Raw genomic sequence first — 20,415 nt, 5'->3', positions numbered from 1 at the left:
GCTGACATTATTCACGCATGAAGAACTTGTTGAAGAAATAATACTACCATTCCTTTTACTTGAAATTTTTTCTTTCCGTCTTGCCCTTGCTTCAACAAAGCTAAAACCACTATCTTGTTTTTCCATCTCCATGCCTCTAACAAAGCATTCAGAGTAACTATTGTGGTTGAGAGTGCATTGTGTGTGGCTTTGTCTATATAAGCTATGATAGATTATTCACCTTCCAACTTTTCTGAAAGTAGTTGGCTAAAGTTGTTTCATATTCCAAGGGGAGACACACAATGAAGTAACAACAAACAAACCAATCAGGAAGGTTTATGGGGATACAGAAAAAGAAGCTCAATTATTATTTCATATCTAATATAATAAAAATCATGAAATCAAACTACTTGATGCATAAGAATCGGTTTTAACATTGTTTTATTAAAAATTCTTTATTACTTTCTTTTTTTATTTGAAATTATAAAAAGGATTAACGCAAACTAACAACCCAGTATATACAGATTTCCATATATGTTTGTTCAAATTGAATCTAATTGATATAATAAAATCTCTCTGTTGATAATTTATATACTTAGATTTTGTTTATCTGTACATCAAAGATAGCCTTTATTTAAGTTTGAGGTAGATTGTGTTTAAAAACCTTTTGGAAAAAATGAGCCATATGGCCGGATCGAGTAATATTTGATAAACAAATACATAATTTAAGCAGTCACTAATATAATATTATCAATAACATTTTGTCATTACTTCTATAAAATTGATATATTACTTAAAATTCTCAGGTTCATATCATTTTTCCAGTTTGAACACCCAAATTTAGTTGTTAATGAAAATTTTCTAAAGAAAGACATAACAACTGATAAGGAGAGCTAAAACTTCAACCACCAAATTTAAAAAAAAAAGCATCAAATTACAACCATTAAATTGTCCACAGAAATTAAACATACTTAAAATGAAAATACAGCACATGGATAAACATTAAAAGGGGAAACAAACACCCCATCTTTAAACACCCTAATCCACATGAACAACCCTATCATGAGGATTTGTGAACCTGAAAGTGAGCTCCTGATGTGGGATGATGTTGTTAACTTCACAGAAGTCCCTCCACCCCTGTCCAATTTTGACATAATTCGCATTTGCTGGCATTATGATGCGGCATTCAACCCCAATACCGGAAGATCCAAGGAAAATCCAGCTATTGACCCCAACTTCTCTAAGATATGCACCAACAAAGGAAGGCACATGCTGATCAAAAGAAAAAATAACATAGCACATTAGATGTAAAATAGTTAAATTTGCAATGAAATTATAAAAACAAAACCCTAAATTACGAATGTTATACCATCATGGAGCGAGTAGCTTGGCAATAAGTGTGGGTGTGGGTGAAAATGCACTCATACATTTCATCTGGGCCAGGAATCATGCCAACCGACAGTATCTCTAGCACCTTTCCATTCTCTAAATCATCAAGAGGAACTTCAGGCCCGTCAATGTCAGGCACTTCAGCCCCTTCAATCTCAGGAACTGGAGGATCTTCTACAACAGGAGCAGTACCTTCTTGTACAACTTCATTTGTAGGGACAATATCTAACTCAGGCTCGTCAACAATATCATCCAAGTCGAAAAGATCAGGGCTTTCAGGCTCCTCCACAACCACTGGAGGATCGGGTTCATCATCTGGCCGCCTGAACCAAGCAAAACGAATCGCAGGATCCCCAAAAGCCAAATAGTTAACCTCCCTTCTCTCATGGTCTTTAATGGTGATGTGAAAAAGGGAATCACTGACATAGTTCAGAATGAAAAGGCAGTCACCCTCCAAGTGGTAAAAATCCCGTAACTGGTACCATCCATAGGTGAGCCTCGGCCGAGCAGGATCCATGTTATAATAGACTATATTAGAATTTCCAACAGGATCCATCAAGTTCCATCTATTACTAATCTCTGCACCATGTTCACGGATAAAGCTTCGATCAATTTCCCCTTCAAGCTGCATGCAAAACTGTTGAAATTATGTCTCAGTAGCTGTTTGAATTTTAAATTTAAGTTGTTAGTTTGAAGTTGTTATTTAAATTTGAATAAGTCCTAATTCTGTTAGAATGATTAGTTAGACTATCTTTGAATTTGTTTAGAGTATCTTCTGTTAGTATTTCAAATTTTGCAGATTTCTAGTCAGTTTGTTAGTTACTCTTTGCCTTTAAAAGAGCAAGTTCTGATTAATAAAAAATTGGCCTTCCATCATAAATATTTCTTTTCTCTTTCACGTTAAAAAAAAACCAACAAAAACAAATGAGAATCTATGTATAAATCACCAAATATAATGAAAATGATAATGAATTAGATGAACTTGATTTAACCTGCCACTTCCGTGAGTAAACTGGAAGCCAGAACTTGTACCATAGCCATGGATAATCCTCAATTCTACGCATGGTGTTTTTGGGTTGATCGGAGTAAGGGATGGCGGAAGTTGGGAAGTTGGGAAATGAAGATAAAATTACTCTACCAAAAAAAGCCACCGCTTTGAGATGAAAGTGGATAATAATGGCACTCCCTTGGAATTTGAGTTATACTCACACGTATTTAGTCAGAAAGATTTTGAATAGATATTGAAATCTGGTCATGGCAATTGATGTAATAGGTGCAGTTGAAGACGGAAAGGTGGTAAAAAGAAGCAATGATGAATGATAAATGCAATTAATGTCTTAGTCTACCTATACTATTCTCGAGACCCATGAAAGAACAAATGCCAATAAAACAGAGAAGAGCACACGGGGAAACTTAAATGGCATATCGGTTAAACAAAAGTAAACTTTGCACTCAACCCATGCATTGTTTCAATAATTATTATCCTTAGAACCTGAAAAATCTCTCTCTATTCACAACTCTCATGAACCAGGTTTTTCTGGCTTCAAATTTCCTAAATAAAAACATTTATTATGCATATAGTTTTTTAATTAAAAACAAATTTGAACACTCATTGCAAGTGGGAAAACTCTTTCTTAATGCAACACACTCCCTAAAATTCATATCCGTTAAATTTTATATTCCTTCAGAGTAAAAAAAAAAAATTCATTTCTTTCGTCAAAGTTTCTTAAATAAAAACATTAATTATGCATATATTTTTTCAATTAAAAACAAATTTGAACATTCATCATAATTGAGAAACCTCTTTCTTAATGTAACACTCCCTAAAATTCATATCCGTTAAAATTTATATTCTAACATATTTTAAAAAAAAATTCTTTTCTTTCTTCAAAGTTATGATCTTAAACTCAATTACATTTTTATTTTGTTTGAATGGAAATAGCGCTATCAATTTCTTATACCATTAGTTGAATCAATCCAAATAATACAAATGAATTGAAAAAATAGGTGAGAAAAAATATCTTATATCAAGGAAAAAAGGTCACATAGCATAGCAATGAAGGGTTTAAAAAGTATTTACCTTATCCAAAAAGCAGTTATGTAATATCAGTTGATTTACCACTATAATGTAGTTGTTATCCAGATATAATAAAAAATGTTTTATGAATCTCAAGAATAACAATAAATATAAACATGAACTAACAGAACGTCATAATTCAGGAATTAGAGCAAATAAATTCGCAAAAAAAAATTCATCGTTAAATAGCTCGCAAAATTGGCGCAAATAGCACAAATAAGTTTTAAAGGATTAAAGGATTACAATCCAAGGAAAAAACACACGGAAATTAAAAGTCATGACAACAAAGCCAGATGAACACCACAAAATCAGAAAACATAAAAAAATGAAGAACAACATCTTCAAATCTTCTCCTTCTTAACAGCTTTGAAAATCTTCTTGTTTTTGGCGGAATGGCTCTTGACATCAACATCAGGAGGGGAAGGGCGCTTGGAAGGAGGAGAAGCTTCAGCAGAAGAGTCAACATCAGCAATGGCATTTTCGGCACTAACAGTTGGAGTAACAACAGCAGCAACAATCACAGCATGAAGGGTCTATAAAAATAAAGGAGGACCATCAATTTTAAACGATTAACGCTAGCAGATAATCAAGTTATATAAAAAATCTTTATTACAATATCTGACCTTAAGTTTCTCATTTCTAGCCTTATTCATGTTCTCCAACTTGACCTTCAGTTTCATCTTCCCAGAGTTAGAAGATTCAACTGAACCACCAGGCCCCGGAGAAACAGCAACAGTGACAACATTTTCACCCACAGACTGCAAAAATTAAACATATTTAGATGGTTGCACAAACAATGATAGATGGACTGGGCGAGACCCTAAGGTCCCTCGCCCAGGCGCGCCAGCCCAGGGCGACGTGCAAGGGGAAGGCCCAACAGGCCCATTAAGAGAAGTTAGGGGCACCAAGCCCAATCCCCAAATCCATAAATAGGGGACAGTTACCAATTGTAAGGGATTTTTGGAGCTCATTAGAGAAATAACAAGATGGAAATTCAGTTACCTTCTCTTTCTAAGCGGTTACGCTCTCTCTCTCTCTCTAGATTCTCACATCACGATCTTTTCACTCTAGGTACCGTACCTCATCTCTATGTTCTTGGATAGAACAATAGATAATAAAAAATTAGGTATTTAAACTAATTATGAACCTTCATCTTCTGGCCGCTATCAGTAGAAGACCCAGCAGAAGGAGTAAGGTCCTGAGAATCATAACTTAAATCAACAACTTTTCCAGTTGGAGTCTCAGTCAAGGGTTCTTCAACAGCAACTGCAAAATCAGCATTCAGATCCTGAAAGATCAAGAAAAGTGTTATAGTTTCAAAAATAAATGATATGGAATAAGCATACTATCAAATTTAATAAGATATGAGGAGTAAAATAGTAACCTTAGAAATGTTGGGGTTCACGGCTTCCTGCTTAACATCAGAAGTTGGGGTAGCAAGAAATTCAAATGGTTCTGATCCATCCTAGAACAACATAACCAAAAAGTTTTATACACTGCAATGGAGAATGGGTCAAATATACACTATTAAAAAATAACAAATATCTCGGGTGGGGGAAGTTGGTGACAAACTGAGTAATTAGATCAACATCTGAAGAAATCTTCTTAACACGATATGAAGGCTCATAAATAGAATTGGAGCTATTTGCAACCTCAATCTTAAACAGGAAAGTCCGGTCAATTAATTCCAAAATTTCAGAAGGCACATTTGATGCATCAGGGCCCTGTAAATGTAACAAATCCATTGTTATTTTAAAAAGTGATTTAAATTTTAATACACAGAAGTTAAAAAATTGTACATATAAATTTTAAAAAGAAGATAAAAATTTTATAGTAGACTGACAGCTTTGTTAGAAGCATCAACCAAATCAGCACAACTCTTGTTCAGTAAAGCAGAAGCCTCTTGATCAAATAGCACAAAAGTAGCACTATCATTGGAATCCATCACTCGTAGTTGAATACGAAACTTGTACAATGGTGAGACAACATGTCGATTACAGGCTTCACAAAAATACATTCCATCAGCAGGAAACACTTTCTTACTACACTTGCAAGCTGGGTAATACCAATCCATGCCATCAGGAATGTACTTGACAGTACCAAGGACAACACAGTATGTTTTCTGCAAGAAAAAAAAAAGCAATGACCTAATTACAACAATACCTAATAGAAACCTGAGCAAGATCTTTAATTTGCTGTATGGTTTTACCATCAGTTTGCCTCAATAAATCCTCTTCCACAGAAATCCGTCCAGAATCCTGAAGCTGACTCAGTACTTGAGATGCAGGATCATTCCTCTCAAAAAAACTTCAAACAATGTCAAAAATATTAATTAACAGGATCATAAAATGAACCAATAAAATTCATTTCAGATTAATACCTTTCCCGAATCTTGGTAGTCTCGTCAATATCTTAAACAAAATCTGAGTAGCACCATAAACATTCTGGATACTACCCTTACCTATAAAAAAAACGCACGACTTAGCAAAAATTTTGTTTAGTAACTAAATTAAAAAGGGTAACAAATACCTCTGAAAGGCTTTATTTTTGCATAGTGAACAACCACCACAGCATTAGTCATATCCCCATATGAGAGTTGAGCCAAAATCTCACCAAAAAAGGCACATTCCATTCTTACACTGAAAAACGAATTAAAATATCAAAACGATGGCATCTATATTAAAAAAAAAATGACACATTGTACAAAAGTTATACCCATCCTGTTCAAGCTCAAGGGTGATGATCTTCTTCTGCTTGACACCATCTTTTTCAAACTCCTGCTCACCATTTGCACCAGTCAAAATACCAATAACATCTGCACAAAATAAATGAGAAAGTTAGAAAAACAAAATTAAGTGAGATCAAGAAAATAAAACATACTTTAATAACAAAATCAAAAAATCAACCTATGAGAAACGAAGCATCAGGGTCATTCAACATAATCTCTGAAATAGGCATGAAGGAATAAGGGCTTAAGTTGATCTGAGTGTTTGTAAGAACTCGAACAGAGGTATGAATCTGGAAATTGATCTTGTAGGGATGACGGGTAGTCCTAAAATCGCGACCACTTTCTCCGACGCCAAAAAAGGAGATTCTATAAACCCTACCCTCCGTTATCAGATGTTGAAAACGGTAAATCAAAGTCTTACTAACAGAAGCATGAATCTTGTCGCCATTCGAATCCATCAGAACCATATCCGTGGAAAAAGGTAACTTTGATCCATAGAGACTTGGGCTCACCCACAAACGCTCAACTTTGGTAACAATGTTCCATGTTTCTTTGGATTCGTCAAGTGCTGAGATTGGATCAACCTTTCCAGCCAAAGCCATTTAGCAATTGCAGAATTTAGGAAACAAAATGATGAATCGATAGAGAGTTAGATGGTCATGAAAGGGTAGCGATAAAGGTTATTTATAGCACACCATCGATGATAAGAACCGGGAGAAAGAAAATTTGAAAACAAAGGCAAAGTAACACAATTGGGTAGATTAGGCGGTGAAATATAATTAGGTTTAATTGCAGCTGCATATAGAAAACACCACAACGCATGAACATATCAGTGGAAAAATCAAATTCCTATTGGGGAAGAAGGGCGGCGACGGATGTAGGGAGAATACAAATTATTAAGCAAAATTTTAGGAGATTTCCCATTGGTCAATCACAGAGGCCGCATGTAAAGAAACGACATTAACATTTAATGGAAGGTGAAATTAATTGAATTGTTGAGGCAATTAACAAAAGAAGCCGGAGGATCACTAGGGATGGCAATTTTGCCCAAACCCATGGGTATCCGCCCGAACCCGATCCGATTTAACGGGTAAAATCCGAGTTGACTGGATTTGGGTTTGGGTTTGTGTTTTGCCCGTTACTGTAGCCATTTATGGGTTTGAGTTTGGTAATAGTTAAATCCGTGCCCATATCCGCCCAAACCCGAACCCAAAGATACCCGAAACATAAAATTACAAAAAAATCCTCATACATATATATATTTATAAACTTTGTTCTTAATGTTTGATGATTATTTGTACTTTTGTATGTTTGAGAAAGTAAACTCTAAACTATTTTTGTCTCACTTTTGTGATAGATGAAGATGATGAATAGTATTTATTTTTTTCTTTCTTTCAATGAAAGTAGGTTCTGGATCGGGTTGCTATTTTACGTAACTAATGGGTTTGGGTTTGGGTTTCGGGTAAATCCGAAACCCAATGGATTTGGGCATGGATTTCATTTTATCGCCCATGAGGGTTTGTGTTTGGGTTTGGATTTGGGTTCTAGGATTTGGGTTTGGGTTTGGTAATTGTAAAACTCGTGCCCGATCCTACCCGTTGCCATCCCTAAGGATCACATGGCTAGTGGAGAAAGTAGTGGAGAATTCGAAAGCTTATTGGAGAAGAATGAGGCAAGTGGAGCCCATGAAACTCAAATGCATGAGAGGTTGACACGTTAGCATTTCCTGAGCCTGGATCTAGGAGTGACATGTAGGAGAGAAGGCTGAGAGAGTCATTCTTAGAGTAGATTGATTGTGGGAGTGACACCTCAGCAGAATCTATCTCATAGTGTTATTGTTTTATAAAGTACTCCCTCTATTCCTTATTATAAGGTCATTTTTTAGTGTTTTTCTTGTTCCTAAATATAAGTCCATTTACAATATCAATGGAGCATTAATTATTTTTTTCCAAAACTATCATCATATTTAATATGAAAGAGACAATGAGGTTTTGAAATAATAACTTGGAGAGAGAAATTTATAAGAAATTAAATAAGGGTAGTCTAGGAAAGTGAATAAATTCTTTTCCAAATTTGTTGCTTGTAACTACTTTTCTTAATCTAAGAGAATTAGGTAAAATGGACTTATATATAGGAACGGAGGGAGTATATAGATTTAGATGAAAGAGCAACCGAACAAAGTTGTCACCAAGATATACAGCAGATATTTTGCAAGATCTGCGGTGGGTCGGTGACTTGCGTTCAGACTAGTTTAAAACAGTAAACTACTCCCTCCGGTCCTATTTATAAGCATGAAAGAGAAGAAAAATCTTGGTCCTTTTTATAAGAACCAAATGAAAGTTTGAGTTATATTAATTAATTTTTTCCAATGATGCCCTTATTAATTCTAACTTGTAAAATGTGTCTCATTAATTCTTCTCTCTCTTTTCCACTTTCCAACACTAATAACAAAGGGTAATTTTGGAAGTTCATTTTAATTTAAGACAAATTTAATGCATTTTATCTAGTTTAACTACATTTCTTAAACTATGTGAATTTTTTTATTGTTGCTTATAAATAGGACCGGAGGGAGTAAATTATTAGTAATGTATTAGAGCTAATAATTAGATTAATGAAGGATATAAAACTCATCAGCATTGACCCGAATCCAATTCACACCGTCCAATGAGATTTGCATATCTGCCGGCTATGTTATTATTGGCTTTAAACAAGTCTAAACCATAGACACCACACAACCTCCTCTATTAGAATTAATAGGCAATGATGTATGATTAAGTCTTAGATTTCCATAATTAAGTTTTAGGTTTTAGTTCATTTAACTTGTGAATAGTACTTGGTTCACTAGGTTTTCTCAAGAGGGTTTTTCCTAGTAAGGTTTTAATGAGACCTATTCCTTAGATCCTTCTTCCAAGAAGGGGGAGTGGGTGGGTTTCTTTTAGCATTTTCTCTGCTCTTTGTAATTTTTTCTCCTATTTCTTCACTTGTATTGGGTTGAAGTACTCCTTGTACTTTCTCTTCAATATATTTAATCCATTGCCTAAAAAAAAAAAACTCACACCAAGAGTGAAGAGAGTGAAATAAATGATTATGATAGGTAATATGATAGTAATAAATTCAAAGAAAGATATGAAGAAAAAATGAAGGAAAATGAAAGAAAAGAGAAAATGAAGCGTGAATTCCATGATCATTTTTCTAGCCGTGGATATGTGTTACCTCTCTTGAAATTCAATTTTTAATATTAAATGAACTAAATAAGTCAAACAACTTTTTGTTTATCTACAATGTGCAAGAAAAACTAAAAACCTAAAGAAAACTTTCAGAAATGCCAATGTTCTGGCTTGTATTCACTCCATAAGAACATGAATAACTAAGTTTAATTCGTTTCTTAATCTCAGGGTTCTTCCAGTTTTAAGCGGGGAACAATATTCATTGATTGGAGTTCCTGAAAATTTTGAAAACCAAAGCAAATTGATCAACACCAGGTACACAATGAATCAGAAATTAAACATAATATGAAAGCTTCAGGAAAAATAAAGAGAAATGCAGTTAACACACTCTTCAACGCACCTTGTGTGATTGATTTATTTTTCAAAAGGGTCAACACATCTTTTGAAAAGTAAGATAAATCTGTTGACTTTTAAAAAATATACCAATCATAGGGAGTAGTTTATAAGATTGCTCGTAATTGATTCTATCTTATATAATATGTGCAAAAAGTGATATCCTAATTAAATATGAAAGATATTCCAATACAATGTTACCTGAATCAAGAGTTTGCATGCATATGGTAGCTTCATGTTAGAAATCTGGTCTCCATTCTTACATGATGGACAAACACCAATTTTCAACTTATAGTTGTAATATCCTAACAACCCACACGATCTACAGACCTGTGTAAAAGGGAAACTATCATCAGCCACTTCGATTCTAATCTAAAAAGAAGAATCATTACAATTTTGCATCAAAACAACAAAAAGTCTTATCTAACTAAGAGAAGTAGGCTATATGGACCACACTACGCCATTAAGCATGATCAAAATCCAAATTTTGTGAGATGTTATTGACAATGGGGTCATTTTTAATAATATCTTCCAATGTTTCCTTTGGCTCCCTCTACCACTCTCACCATGTTATTAACCCTTCTCCAAAGGTCTTCTTTGTACATGTCTTGTCTGTACACCTTAACCGATTTTTTGTTGTCAGATTCTCCACGATAGACATCACCCTAGTATCTCATCTTATACGATCATGGCAAAGACCTTTCCTCCTCCTCATGGACGGATCCACATTGAGGCTGGGTGTGGCTTTTTTTAAATAAATAAAAAATTATATGCTTGACAAAGCATTACTAAAAAAAAATATGACAAAAGAAAAACCCTCTCACGCACGCTTTCTCTATGGTTGTGTAAGATTTTAGGTGAGGCGTGTTGGTTTATGAGTTGAATCTTGTGTTATCCAATTCACAATCCTAGACGTGTAAGATTTTACCCTGGTTTGTGAGGCAATTATATCTATACTGAAACTTGTGTTCGTTTGTTTCTTCTTCTTCTTTTCTTGTATAGGCAGTTTTCTATAAGTTTGGCTTTTGTGGGTAACAGGTATGTGTAAGCAAAACAGAATTATTGTTCTGTTCTTTTGTTTTTCATAGTTTTGTGCTTTCTTGCTGTAAGTGGGTTTGAAGTACACCTAGTACTCCCATTTTAATACATCTTACCTTAGTTGATCAAAAAAAAAAAAATCAAGTCTCTCACAATTGATTTTCCCTGTACAAGTTTTTACTTGGTTTCTTTTGTTATATTTCGTTGTAAGTCTAGTCCTTCTTGGACTGTAAACTCTTCTATTTCCATGAGAAACTCTCTCATGGTTTTATTTATAATATTTCTCTTTTTCAAAAAAAATATTTTCAAAATATTTTAGTCTATAATTTCTTTTATGTTTAGCCACACTGATATATAAGGTCTGGATCCGCCCCTGCTCCTCCTCCTCGTGAGTAGAAAAGGCTCAAACCACTTGAGTTACAATGCACATGGTGATAGAGGTTCTGATACCATGTCATGTACATTAACTCTCAAATTATATGACTGGGAAAACATTAGTTTTAACTTTTAAGTGCAAATCATTAACAATTTCAGTTTAAATTATAACCCAACTGTCTACAAAAAAGTCTTCACTTACAAAATTCTAACAATTCAACACATTATGGATCTTTGAAATGAAAGAATCCATGAAGAAACCCATCATTGAAATGCAAACAAGAAATGTCAGTAATATTAACATAAAAGTCCAATCATTACCTGAACTTCAAAAGGATCACTAGATAACATGAGTCGCTCAAAAATCAACATACTCGCACCATACGCAATTAAGCAATCACGTTCCATTTCTCCAATTCGTAGACCTGAAAATATAAGGGTGACATCAAATTCAACCACTAACTCATGCTGTATAATGGACATCTCAGAATATTTTCTTATGTTGATTATCCGAACCCTAGTTACCAGTTACCACCAAAATGCTATGTAAGTGAAACATGAGGTAAAAATTAGTCTATAACTATGGGTGAGGGTGAGTAAGCTTGATGGGCTTACTTAGACAAAAAAAATTGGATGAGACAGAAAGGGTAAAATTTATAAACTAGTAAAACAGAAATAGTGTAGAATGAATCTACAAGTAAAACATAACTTATCATAAAAATCATTTAAAAATAGAATTAAACAAAATAGCAGGAACTAAAAATTGAGTTCAACCAAATACATTTCGATGGAGGTGGAGAAACCAAAACAGTGATCTCAGCAACTCTAATATTACCAAGATGTAATAAATGCAAAAACATATCAAGAAACTATAAAATAAAAACCTCCATTTCTAGCTTTCCCTGCTGTAGGCTGTCTATGTATCGAGTTACGAGGGCCATTACCACGGGCATGCATCTTATCAAGCACCTGAGTATCACAACAGCTTTTGCTAGTGAACTTGTTGACATGAATACACAGGAAAAAAGAGAAATTTCCCCAAGCCATATTAAAATGTAGTCCTACTTAACAAAAGAGAATATCTTTTGGTTCTCATCTAGATCACGAGACTAAAAGAAATATTCTACAAAGTACCAATCTAATTCACATCATGTGCAAAAGAATTCTAATTGTTAAAATAGTTATAACTGAATACTGAAATAGTAAAATAGGAATAATTATCTTCATTCTTAATAAAAGGACTTCTCACCATATGTTTTAATTTCTGGTAGTATATTGGCCCCATAAAAATATATGCTTGCAATGGGCAGCCCGTAATACCTGAAATGGAAAAGATGAATCAAGTACAGGACAGTCTTCCTTCCAAGGTTCTCTTTCCATATTTGTTGTTTTCGTTTTGCTAATTTCTGCTTTCACCCACTACCATTGCATATTTTGTTCTCTGTCTTTCATTATGTGGGAATGATTTGAGTTTGACATTTTTGTTAGATTATGGTCGCTTCTACACAACCCTGATGCTGGTCTGGATTCAGGCTTGCAGACCGGTGACCCAGCTGGGTTCACACTTGCTGATCCCTTGGTCTGTGGAATTGTCAATCCTTTCTTTCTTTGGCTTAATATTAACATCTATGTTTGCCAATGAGATTTAGATTTGGCTAACCTGCTATACTCCTACTGTTTTTGGCTTCTTTGCTTTTCTTTATTATGATTTTTTCCCCTGCTATTAAGGATACTTTATCCTTGCCTCAATGTGCTTACTTTGCTTCTATTCAAATATGCTATTAGCCCACTTTAAACAATAGCCTTTTGTAGTTAGCTTCAAAATGTAAAGCAACATTTTCCTTACACACTATCAAGCATATTTTCAATGGTGACACTTATAGCAGGTTCTCTACTTTTGACTGAATGGCCAACACGAAGTAGTAGGTTGGAGGGGAAATTTGGATCCTTGGTCGTTGCTATTATTGCAAGGTAACATTCAACGTGGAATTTCTATAAAGATTGTGCTATAATTTCTATTTTTTTTCTTTACTATAATATTTTGATGTCATTGCTATGTTTACATACTTTTGTTGAGTAAGTTCTATTAGTGGTAATCTATAAATTCTTGTTTTTGGCTTTTCAGTTAATAAAAAGTACAACTTAACAGAGTGCTTGGGTAGTAGCTTCTGAGAAGTGAGATATTTTCATCTTTCAGTTTTTACTACCGAGCTTTGGTTTATTTGCTTTCATAAATGGGTTCACTTCTAACTTGAATTCTTTTTGTTGAGATGTCCAGTGTAGGTTATATATATTAATAACGATTTTTCTGTTTATCCTCTAAATTCCATCACACAAAGAAAAGATTCTCACCCTTCCCAGGGCAGTGCTTGAGGGGTCTTTGTAATCTAATTATTTCAATTGGAAAAATGAAGAGTTGTCTTTCAGAGTTTCAAAAATTACAAATTTATAAGTTTCCAGAAGGTGATTCTTTGATTTGCTATTTGCTTCATGGCTTCCATTTTATATGGTGGGGTTTGATTTATTTCCTTATCAGTTTTTATTTTAATAAATGACCTGAAAACATATTTTGTATAGGTCTTTTGAGTTGCCAAGGAATAGGTTGAGGAATTTGAGTTGTTGATTCCATCCTGCATGCTTTAACATGTTAAAATTCCAAATTAATACAATGTTAGCTTGCTGTTAAGAATATACAGCCCAATCGGGCTCGCTACCCCACCAAAGTTGTACAATGTTGAATAGTATTTCAACCCAAACAGCTCTGAAATTATGGCAAACAACAATGGCCATTGTGCACCAAAACAGAACCCAATGATTACCGAAGCTGCGTAGAGACCATTGGGCACGTTAAAAGCTATCAGAATATGACCAACACAAGATAAGAGCAGAGTTAGAGTCAACATTAGAGGCCGTGGGAATTTGTGCTTTGTCAGAACATGTTCTGAAACAAATCAAGAGAAAACACGACCTGCGTAATTCCAAATGCTCACTAGTGAAACAAACGTGCTTATGCTTGATTTTTGGTAACCAAGTGAGGTTCCAATCTGACCCAAGTGTGGTTAAAGTTCCACCAACACCACAAGTTCCAGCGATGAAGAGTAAAATCATGTACTGAACAGAGCTTGAAGAATGGTGTAATCGTCACCTCTTTCAGGTGGGTTGAAAATGTTTTGCCACCACCTAGTTTCTTCTTTTTCACTACCCTTTGCTGAAACAGAGTGAAAATGAACAGAGTTGTTGTTATCATCGTTTGCTGAAACAGAGTACTCTGCTTTGACCTTTTCCTCTGTTTTCCCATTATCATTTGTTTTTGCTCCTTCGGTTTCTATTTTCCCCGGGGATGGATCAACGAGTGAAAGCTTCTGATTTCGAAGAATCTAGCTTGGACTGTTCAAGGAAAACAACAAGAAGTGGAAGGAAGAGCAAGAAAATCACGACCGCAGCGCTTCCACCATACTCACTCTGTTTAAACGAGACATTTTTCTGAACTATGAACATCATCAGAAGAAACCCAGCAAGGCCAAGCGATATGTACAGAAATTTATAGAAAACACCAAGCTCGTTGGGGGTTCTAACAGGTTTCATGTACCGAACAGTTCGAACGAAAGCGAAGGAGATAGCAGCAGGTAACTGTTGGAGTTTGATACAATTAATGACCCCTTATTACTTTTATACAAGTCAATCATGCGCTTTTAATAACCCTCTAACTCGGCTACAATAATGCTAGATCAATAAGCATTAATCCTAACCCTAATTCCATATTAATTGCATTATTCTAACACTCCCCCATAATGCAATTAACCTATGACAAAACTACCGAAAAAACAACTTAGCCGAAATACAACAAAGGAAACAAAAAAACCACATTATAATTGTGTAAGAAAACACCCTAAGTCTTAAAATCAGCCAAGCTTGTGACTCCAATAAGCTTTCTCATTTCTTTGAATTTCAAAATCTTCAGTGCCTTGGTTAGCACATCCGCCAGTTGCAAATCTGTCTTGCAATACACCAATTTAATCTTTCCAGTTTTAACTTGTTGCCTCAAGTAGTGGAATTTAGTCTCAATATGTTTGCTTCTACCATGTGAGACAGGATTCTTTGCTAAATATATAGCTGACTTGTTATCCACAAGCAAATCAATTTGAGTACCAATACCTGCTCTCAGTTCTTCAAGCAATGATGAGAGTCAGATTCCTTGACAAGTAGCAGAACAAGCTGAGATATATTCAGCTTCACAAGTGGATAAGGCTACCACTAACTGCTTCCTACTGCACCATGAGACTGGTGCTCCAGCCAAGAGAAATAGTACCCATAGTACTCTTTCTATCCATAATATCCCCACACCAATCAGAATCAGAATAAGACAGTAGCTTCAACTTGCTTCCACTGCCTTGATGAGGAAATAGTATTCCATGATCCAATGTTCCTCTCAGATATCTCATCACTCTCTTTCCAGCCAAGAGATGAGATTGCTTGGGATTACTCATGAACCTGCTAATCACACCTACACTGAAAGATATTTCAGGTCTTGTGTGGCAAATATACCTCAGGCATCCCACAATCTGCCTGAACTGTGTGTCATCTACTGACTGCTCTTCTTCACACTGTCCAAGTTTCAAGCTTGCTTCAGCTGGTGTCTCTGAGAAGTTACTACCCCACATATGAAACCTCTTTAGGACCTCTGAAGTGTACTTCTTTTGTCTCATGAACAAACCACTGTCGGTTTGAATGACTTCCAGACCATGGAAGTAAGACAAAACTCTCAAATCAGTCATCTCAAACTCTCCTTTAAGCAGTAGTTTCACATTCTCAATCTCAATTGGATTATTGCCAGTTATGAGAAGGTCATCAACATACAAGCAGATATAGAATACACTGTTGTCAGAAAAAGAACAAACCACAGTACAGTGTGGTTCGGGGACGAACCAAGCGGAAGCAGGTGGGCCTGTGACACCCGAGCCGACGAGGGCGGGGATTGATCGCCGGTGAAGTGAGGCACGGACATGGAGCGGCTCCTACAAGGCTTCTAGGCGGAGAGGCACATGAATGAACCGATCTCACACCCGAACAAGAGGTATTCCGAGACTGTATAGGGATGGACTATACAGTTGAGAATGGCATAAGAGGTTTTATTGGTACTACTCATGACAACAAGTTGCAACTTCTTTCCGGGAGCCCAACTCATAAGAACTCCATGGTTAAGTGTGCTAGCCTTGGAGTAATATTGGGATGGATGATCTCCTGGGAAGTTTTCTCGGGAAGTGCGCAAATGAGGACAAGCGCGCTGAAAAGACTCGTGTTGTTAAAGTGGGGTCAGTCGCCAAGTCAGAATGTTACATCCAGGATTGACAAGCTTGGTCTGACATGAGATAAATATCACCCAAGGGCAATTCATAATTGCCATCAAGGTAGGATAAAATAGGAGAGAAAGTGAGGAGAAATCACAAATTGTAAGAAATCTAACTATCTAGAGAGAATTTGAAATGAAAACAGTATATTCATCTTATTAGAAATGAAACATGACTATGCTACGTTTATAGAAATCAAAAGCTTCACCTAGAAGCCAATAGGTAGTTACAACAAAATGTTGAATCAGAGGTTGATCGATCAAGCATGGGTTCTTCCGCTCCGCCTATCATAGAATTATCTCTCTTTTCCACTTTCTCCCACTATTTTGGATTTAATCACTAACACAACAACTTATTTAAAGCAATCATATCAAATATAATAAATACAAAATAAACATAACTCTAACACAAATTATACCTGTACACATGATGGTATGTATATGCATTGAAGAAAATGTGAACAATAAGGCATGACCATACTAAGAAGAATAACTTACTTTCTATTCTTGTCCATAACTATAAGGCTTAATTGCACTTTTGGTCCACAACTATTGCCTTCTTGCGAAAATCGTCCTCAAACTTCAAAATTAGCAAAAAATGTCCTCCAACTATAACTGTTGTTGCACTTTTGGTCTGTCGTTTGCCTTCCGTGAGAAGCTGATGTGGCTCCCTTACGCGTGTCTCACATGACTTTCTTCAGAGAGCTTGATGACTGGACAAGTCACATGGTTCTCACGTAACTCTGAAAGGGTCCAACGATCATCTCCCTCCTCCATCGTCTTCTTCACCATGAAACCCTTTAAGAGTCACATGAGAAGTATGTGACTTGTCCAGTCATCAAGCTCTTTGAAGAAAGTCACGTGAGACGCGTGTGAGGGAGTCACTGATGAAAGGATATTTAACAAAGAGGTTTTCCTCAACTAACTACTATCAAATCCCTTTCAAGACTCAATCGTAGTATAGTATCGGGTTTTGTCGTCTCCATAGGGATTGTGTTGCTACGTATTAATCTCACTAGCTAGATGTTGGATGATCGATTTAACAAGTAAAATGTGATTTTATTTAAATAAAAGAGAAAATATATTTAAAGAGATAAAAGAAGTTTCACAGAGGCAAACAAAGAAGAAAGTGTATTTGGAAAATGAGTTCCCTTGATTTACTACTTATTATCAACCAATATACTCTTATAAGATGAAATTAACATTTAAGATGCCAATAAGAGTTATTCGCCTACTAATTTCTTAGCTAAGTGAATCTACCAATTAAGAACCTAGCCTTAATTCCTTAAGTCCTAGTGATCATAAAAGGAGCATTATAGCACATACCTACTCGATAAGACATTCCCAAGCTCTATTCCTAACCTAAGAAGTTCATGTCCTAGTGGATAGAATCCCTGACTATCACTCAAGAAATCCTAATAGTTCCTACTAGATAATCCTATCTTAGAGAGGTGAGTATTCCGACTTGTCACTCGGTATAGATCTCTTTTCCAACTCATGATATTCATACCTAAGGGTTAATGTCTCCTATTGTCACCTAGTATACTTCAACCCTACCTAAGACATGTCTTTCCTAAGATGACTGATGCAAGGGTGGTTTCTCTCACTAACTAAATTCACACCAACTTCTCAATTGTCATGCAAATCCTAAAAAACATCATATTGGCAAAAGATACATGAACGCGCAAAGAGAATCAATAACCTAAGACATAGAAATTTTTCCCCTTTCTATGAACTAAGCTACATTAACTCATATCAATTTCTCAATCTATTTATGAATTAATATAAACTCTCTAAATTACCAATTAACCAATTGAAGCATTAAACATAGAGAGAAACACCAAATAATGAAAGTTCAAACTTATAATTGCATAAAAGTGTATTAAGTAAGAGTAAAATCAAAGTACTATCATCCCAAATACTAAAAGAGAGTCAACACAAAAATGGGTAAAGAGAAAAACAAAACCCAAAATAGAACGGAGTCATGAACGTCCGGAGAAGCTGTCACCTTCTCCATGGCCCTGACACCGGCCCTCAAGGGCCTAGCCTTCCTCTCCACCAAGAAATTGCCTCAAAGTCTCCCAGAAGTGTTTATTATGTTTAGGAGAAAAGAAAAGATGAAAAGATCCCCAAAAAGTAGGTCAAAAACGGAATTTATAGTGATTTTTCGTAATCTGGTACGTTTTGTCCTTTCTGGTGCAGAAAATGATCAGGCGTAGGCAGGAGCACCGTAACACGGTGCATCCGCGTGAATCTGGCGCATTCTCTTCAGCATCTGGCACGTGTGACGATCTGAGGCGCATGTTCATGGTAAGCTTGTGCACTTGCGCTGCGCATGATTCCAGCCTCCAGAATTCTTTTTTTAATTCCGAATTTTTAATGATTTCTTCTTTTTTCTCCAAATCTTCTCCTAAAATAAAGTAAATAAAAATAGATAAGAGATAAAAATAAGATAACATTTTAAAATAAACTTATCTCTTCCTAAATTAAAGTAAATAAATCCTAATAATAATTAGAAAATAATATAAAAAGCGGAAAAATACTAAAACCAAACAAAAACAATAAAATGCATGAAATAAGTCTAAAGTGCCTTAAAATGACTAAAATATCTTAAATAATATATTAAAATGCATGCAAATAAACTAGAAAAATAACCTTAAATCCCGGGTCATCAGTCACATCAGCTTCTCATGTTAGTTTTCTCACGGAAGGCAAACGTCTGACCAAAAGTACAACAACATGTATAGTTGGAGGACTTTTTTTTGCTAATTTTGAAGTTTGAGGACGATTTTCGCAGGAAGGCAATAGTTGGGAGACCAAAAGTGAAATTAAGCCTAACTATAATTATTATGTTCTTTGAAAGTTGCTCTTGTATCAAAATCACATGGAATAGATTGGTGGAATAATAATTTGTAGATAAAAAAATGAAAAACTATCAACAAAAAAAGGTAAAAGAATGAAATGATTAGATGACATAATATATATATGTGTGTGTGAAAGTTACTGTCAATGTCTCAGTGACTACCTATTAAAACAACTGACCTCCAACAAGTTTGACAAGTCAATTCAAAATGCTTATACATTTAATCTTGTACTGATATTCATCAATTTTTATTTATTTGATACACTACTTTTTCAATCATCAGCATCCAACAACTAACACTCTTAAATTGAACTTTTTGCCTCTGACCCTATGTCAATTGGTCTTGAACAGATTGAATGATGGGAAGCATCTCAGACATGTATAAGGATTTAAGATAAGAGATAGAATATCACCTTCTCATTCCCTTTGATCACAAAATATCCTCCGGGATCAAGAGGGCACTCACCTAATCAAAGGAAAACTAAAGCAAGTAAGATTCTATAAGAAAATTAAAAAAAAAAACAATGGATTAATAAAAAGATTAAATGAACCAAAATATATGTAGAACTATATGTGCTTCCAATGGTCCAATCCACACGAACCAAGTTTTGCAAGCTCAGCTTCATCTTTCTCATACAAGACACAACGACAACTCCTCAACATAACAGGCATTCTTCCAATAACAACATTTTTCTGTGCAAAAGAAAATATTGATGTAATTAAATAATACAGATCTCTGTCAAATTCAGATAAAATTAGTGTTCAAATACCTTTATTTCTGTTCTTGGGTTATCATGACTTCCTCGAGTGTACTCAATATCAACATATATTGGAGCAGCATACCTTTTTATTAGACAACATCATTCATAAAAGGTTAAGCACCACAAAAGATTGTGACATTTGGACAGTCTACCTATGACTTAGTGTTCAAATTCAGATAAAATACAACTTCTAATCATTAGACAACATCAATATTTTCATGACTTAGAGTTCAAATTCAGATAAATTAATGTTTAAATACCTTTATTTCTGTTCTTGGGTATCATGTCTTCTAATTAT

The 20,415-nt window shown here is 35.1% G+C and overlaps 2 protein-coding genes and 1 pseudogene across 2 annotated transcripts; all 3 read right to left on the bottom strand.

The window, feature by feature from the left end:
- Positions 1–3,786: 3,786 nt before the first annotated feature.
- On the bottom strand, positions 3,787–6,775 carry LOC130743705 (replication protein A 70 kDa DNA-binding subunit A-like). Its single transcript, XM_057595933.1, has 11 exons — positions 6,352–6,775; positions 6,161–6,260; positions 5,975–6,084; positions 5,826–5,856; positions 5,620–5,752; positions 5,289–5,567; positions 5,014–5,169; positions 4,830–4,910; positions 4,593–4,733; positions 4,069–4,203; positions 3,787–3,978 (listed from the first exon to the last, which is right to left on the bottom strand). Exons 1-11 carry the CDS (start codon positions 6,773–6,775, stop codon positions 3,787–3,789), a joined length of 1,782 nt encoding a protein of 593 aa, XP_057451916.1.
- Positions 6,776–9,514: 2,739 nt separating this feature from the next.
- LOC130743048 (DNA-directed RNA polymerase III subunit 2-like) lies at positions 9,515–11,561 on the bottom strand. Its single transcript, XM_057595156.1, has 3 exons — positions 11,468–11,561; positions 9,935–10,063; positions 9,515–9,615 (listed from the first exon to the last, which is right to left on the bottom strand). Exons 1-3 carry the CDS (start codon positions 11,552–11,554, stop codon positions 9,565–9,567), a joined length of 267 nt encoding a protein of 88 aa, XP_057451139.1. The 5' UTR covers positions 11,555–11,561; the 3' UTR covers positions 9,515–9,564.
- Positions 11,562–13,806: 2,245 nt separating this feature from the next.
- Positions 13,807–17,008, bottom strand: LOC130743704 (uncharacterized; annotated as a pseudogene).
- Positions 17,009–20,415: the final 3,407 nt, after the last annotated feature.

The sequence above is a fragment of the Lotus japonicus genome, chromosome 3 (assembly GCF_012489685.1).
Source record: "Lotus japonicus ecotype B-129 chromosome 3, LjGifu_v1.2".
Lineage (NCBI taxonomy): Eukaryota > Viridiplantae > Streptophyta > Magnoliopsida > Fabales > Fabaceae > Lotus > Lotus japonicus.
Note: the sequence above shows the minus strand (reverse complement) of the source record. Positions and strands in the feature narration are given on the sequence as shown.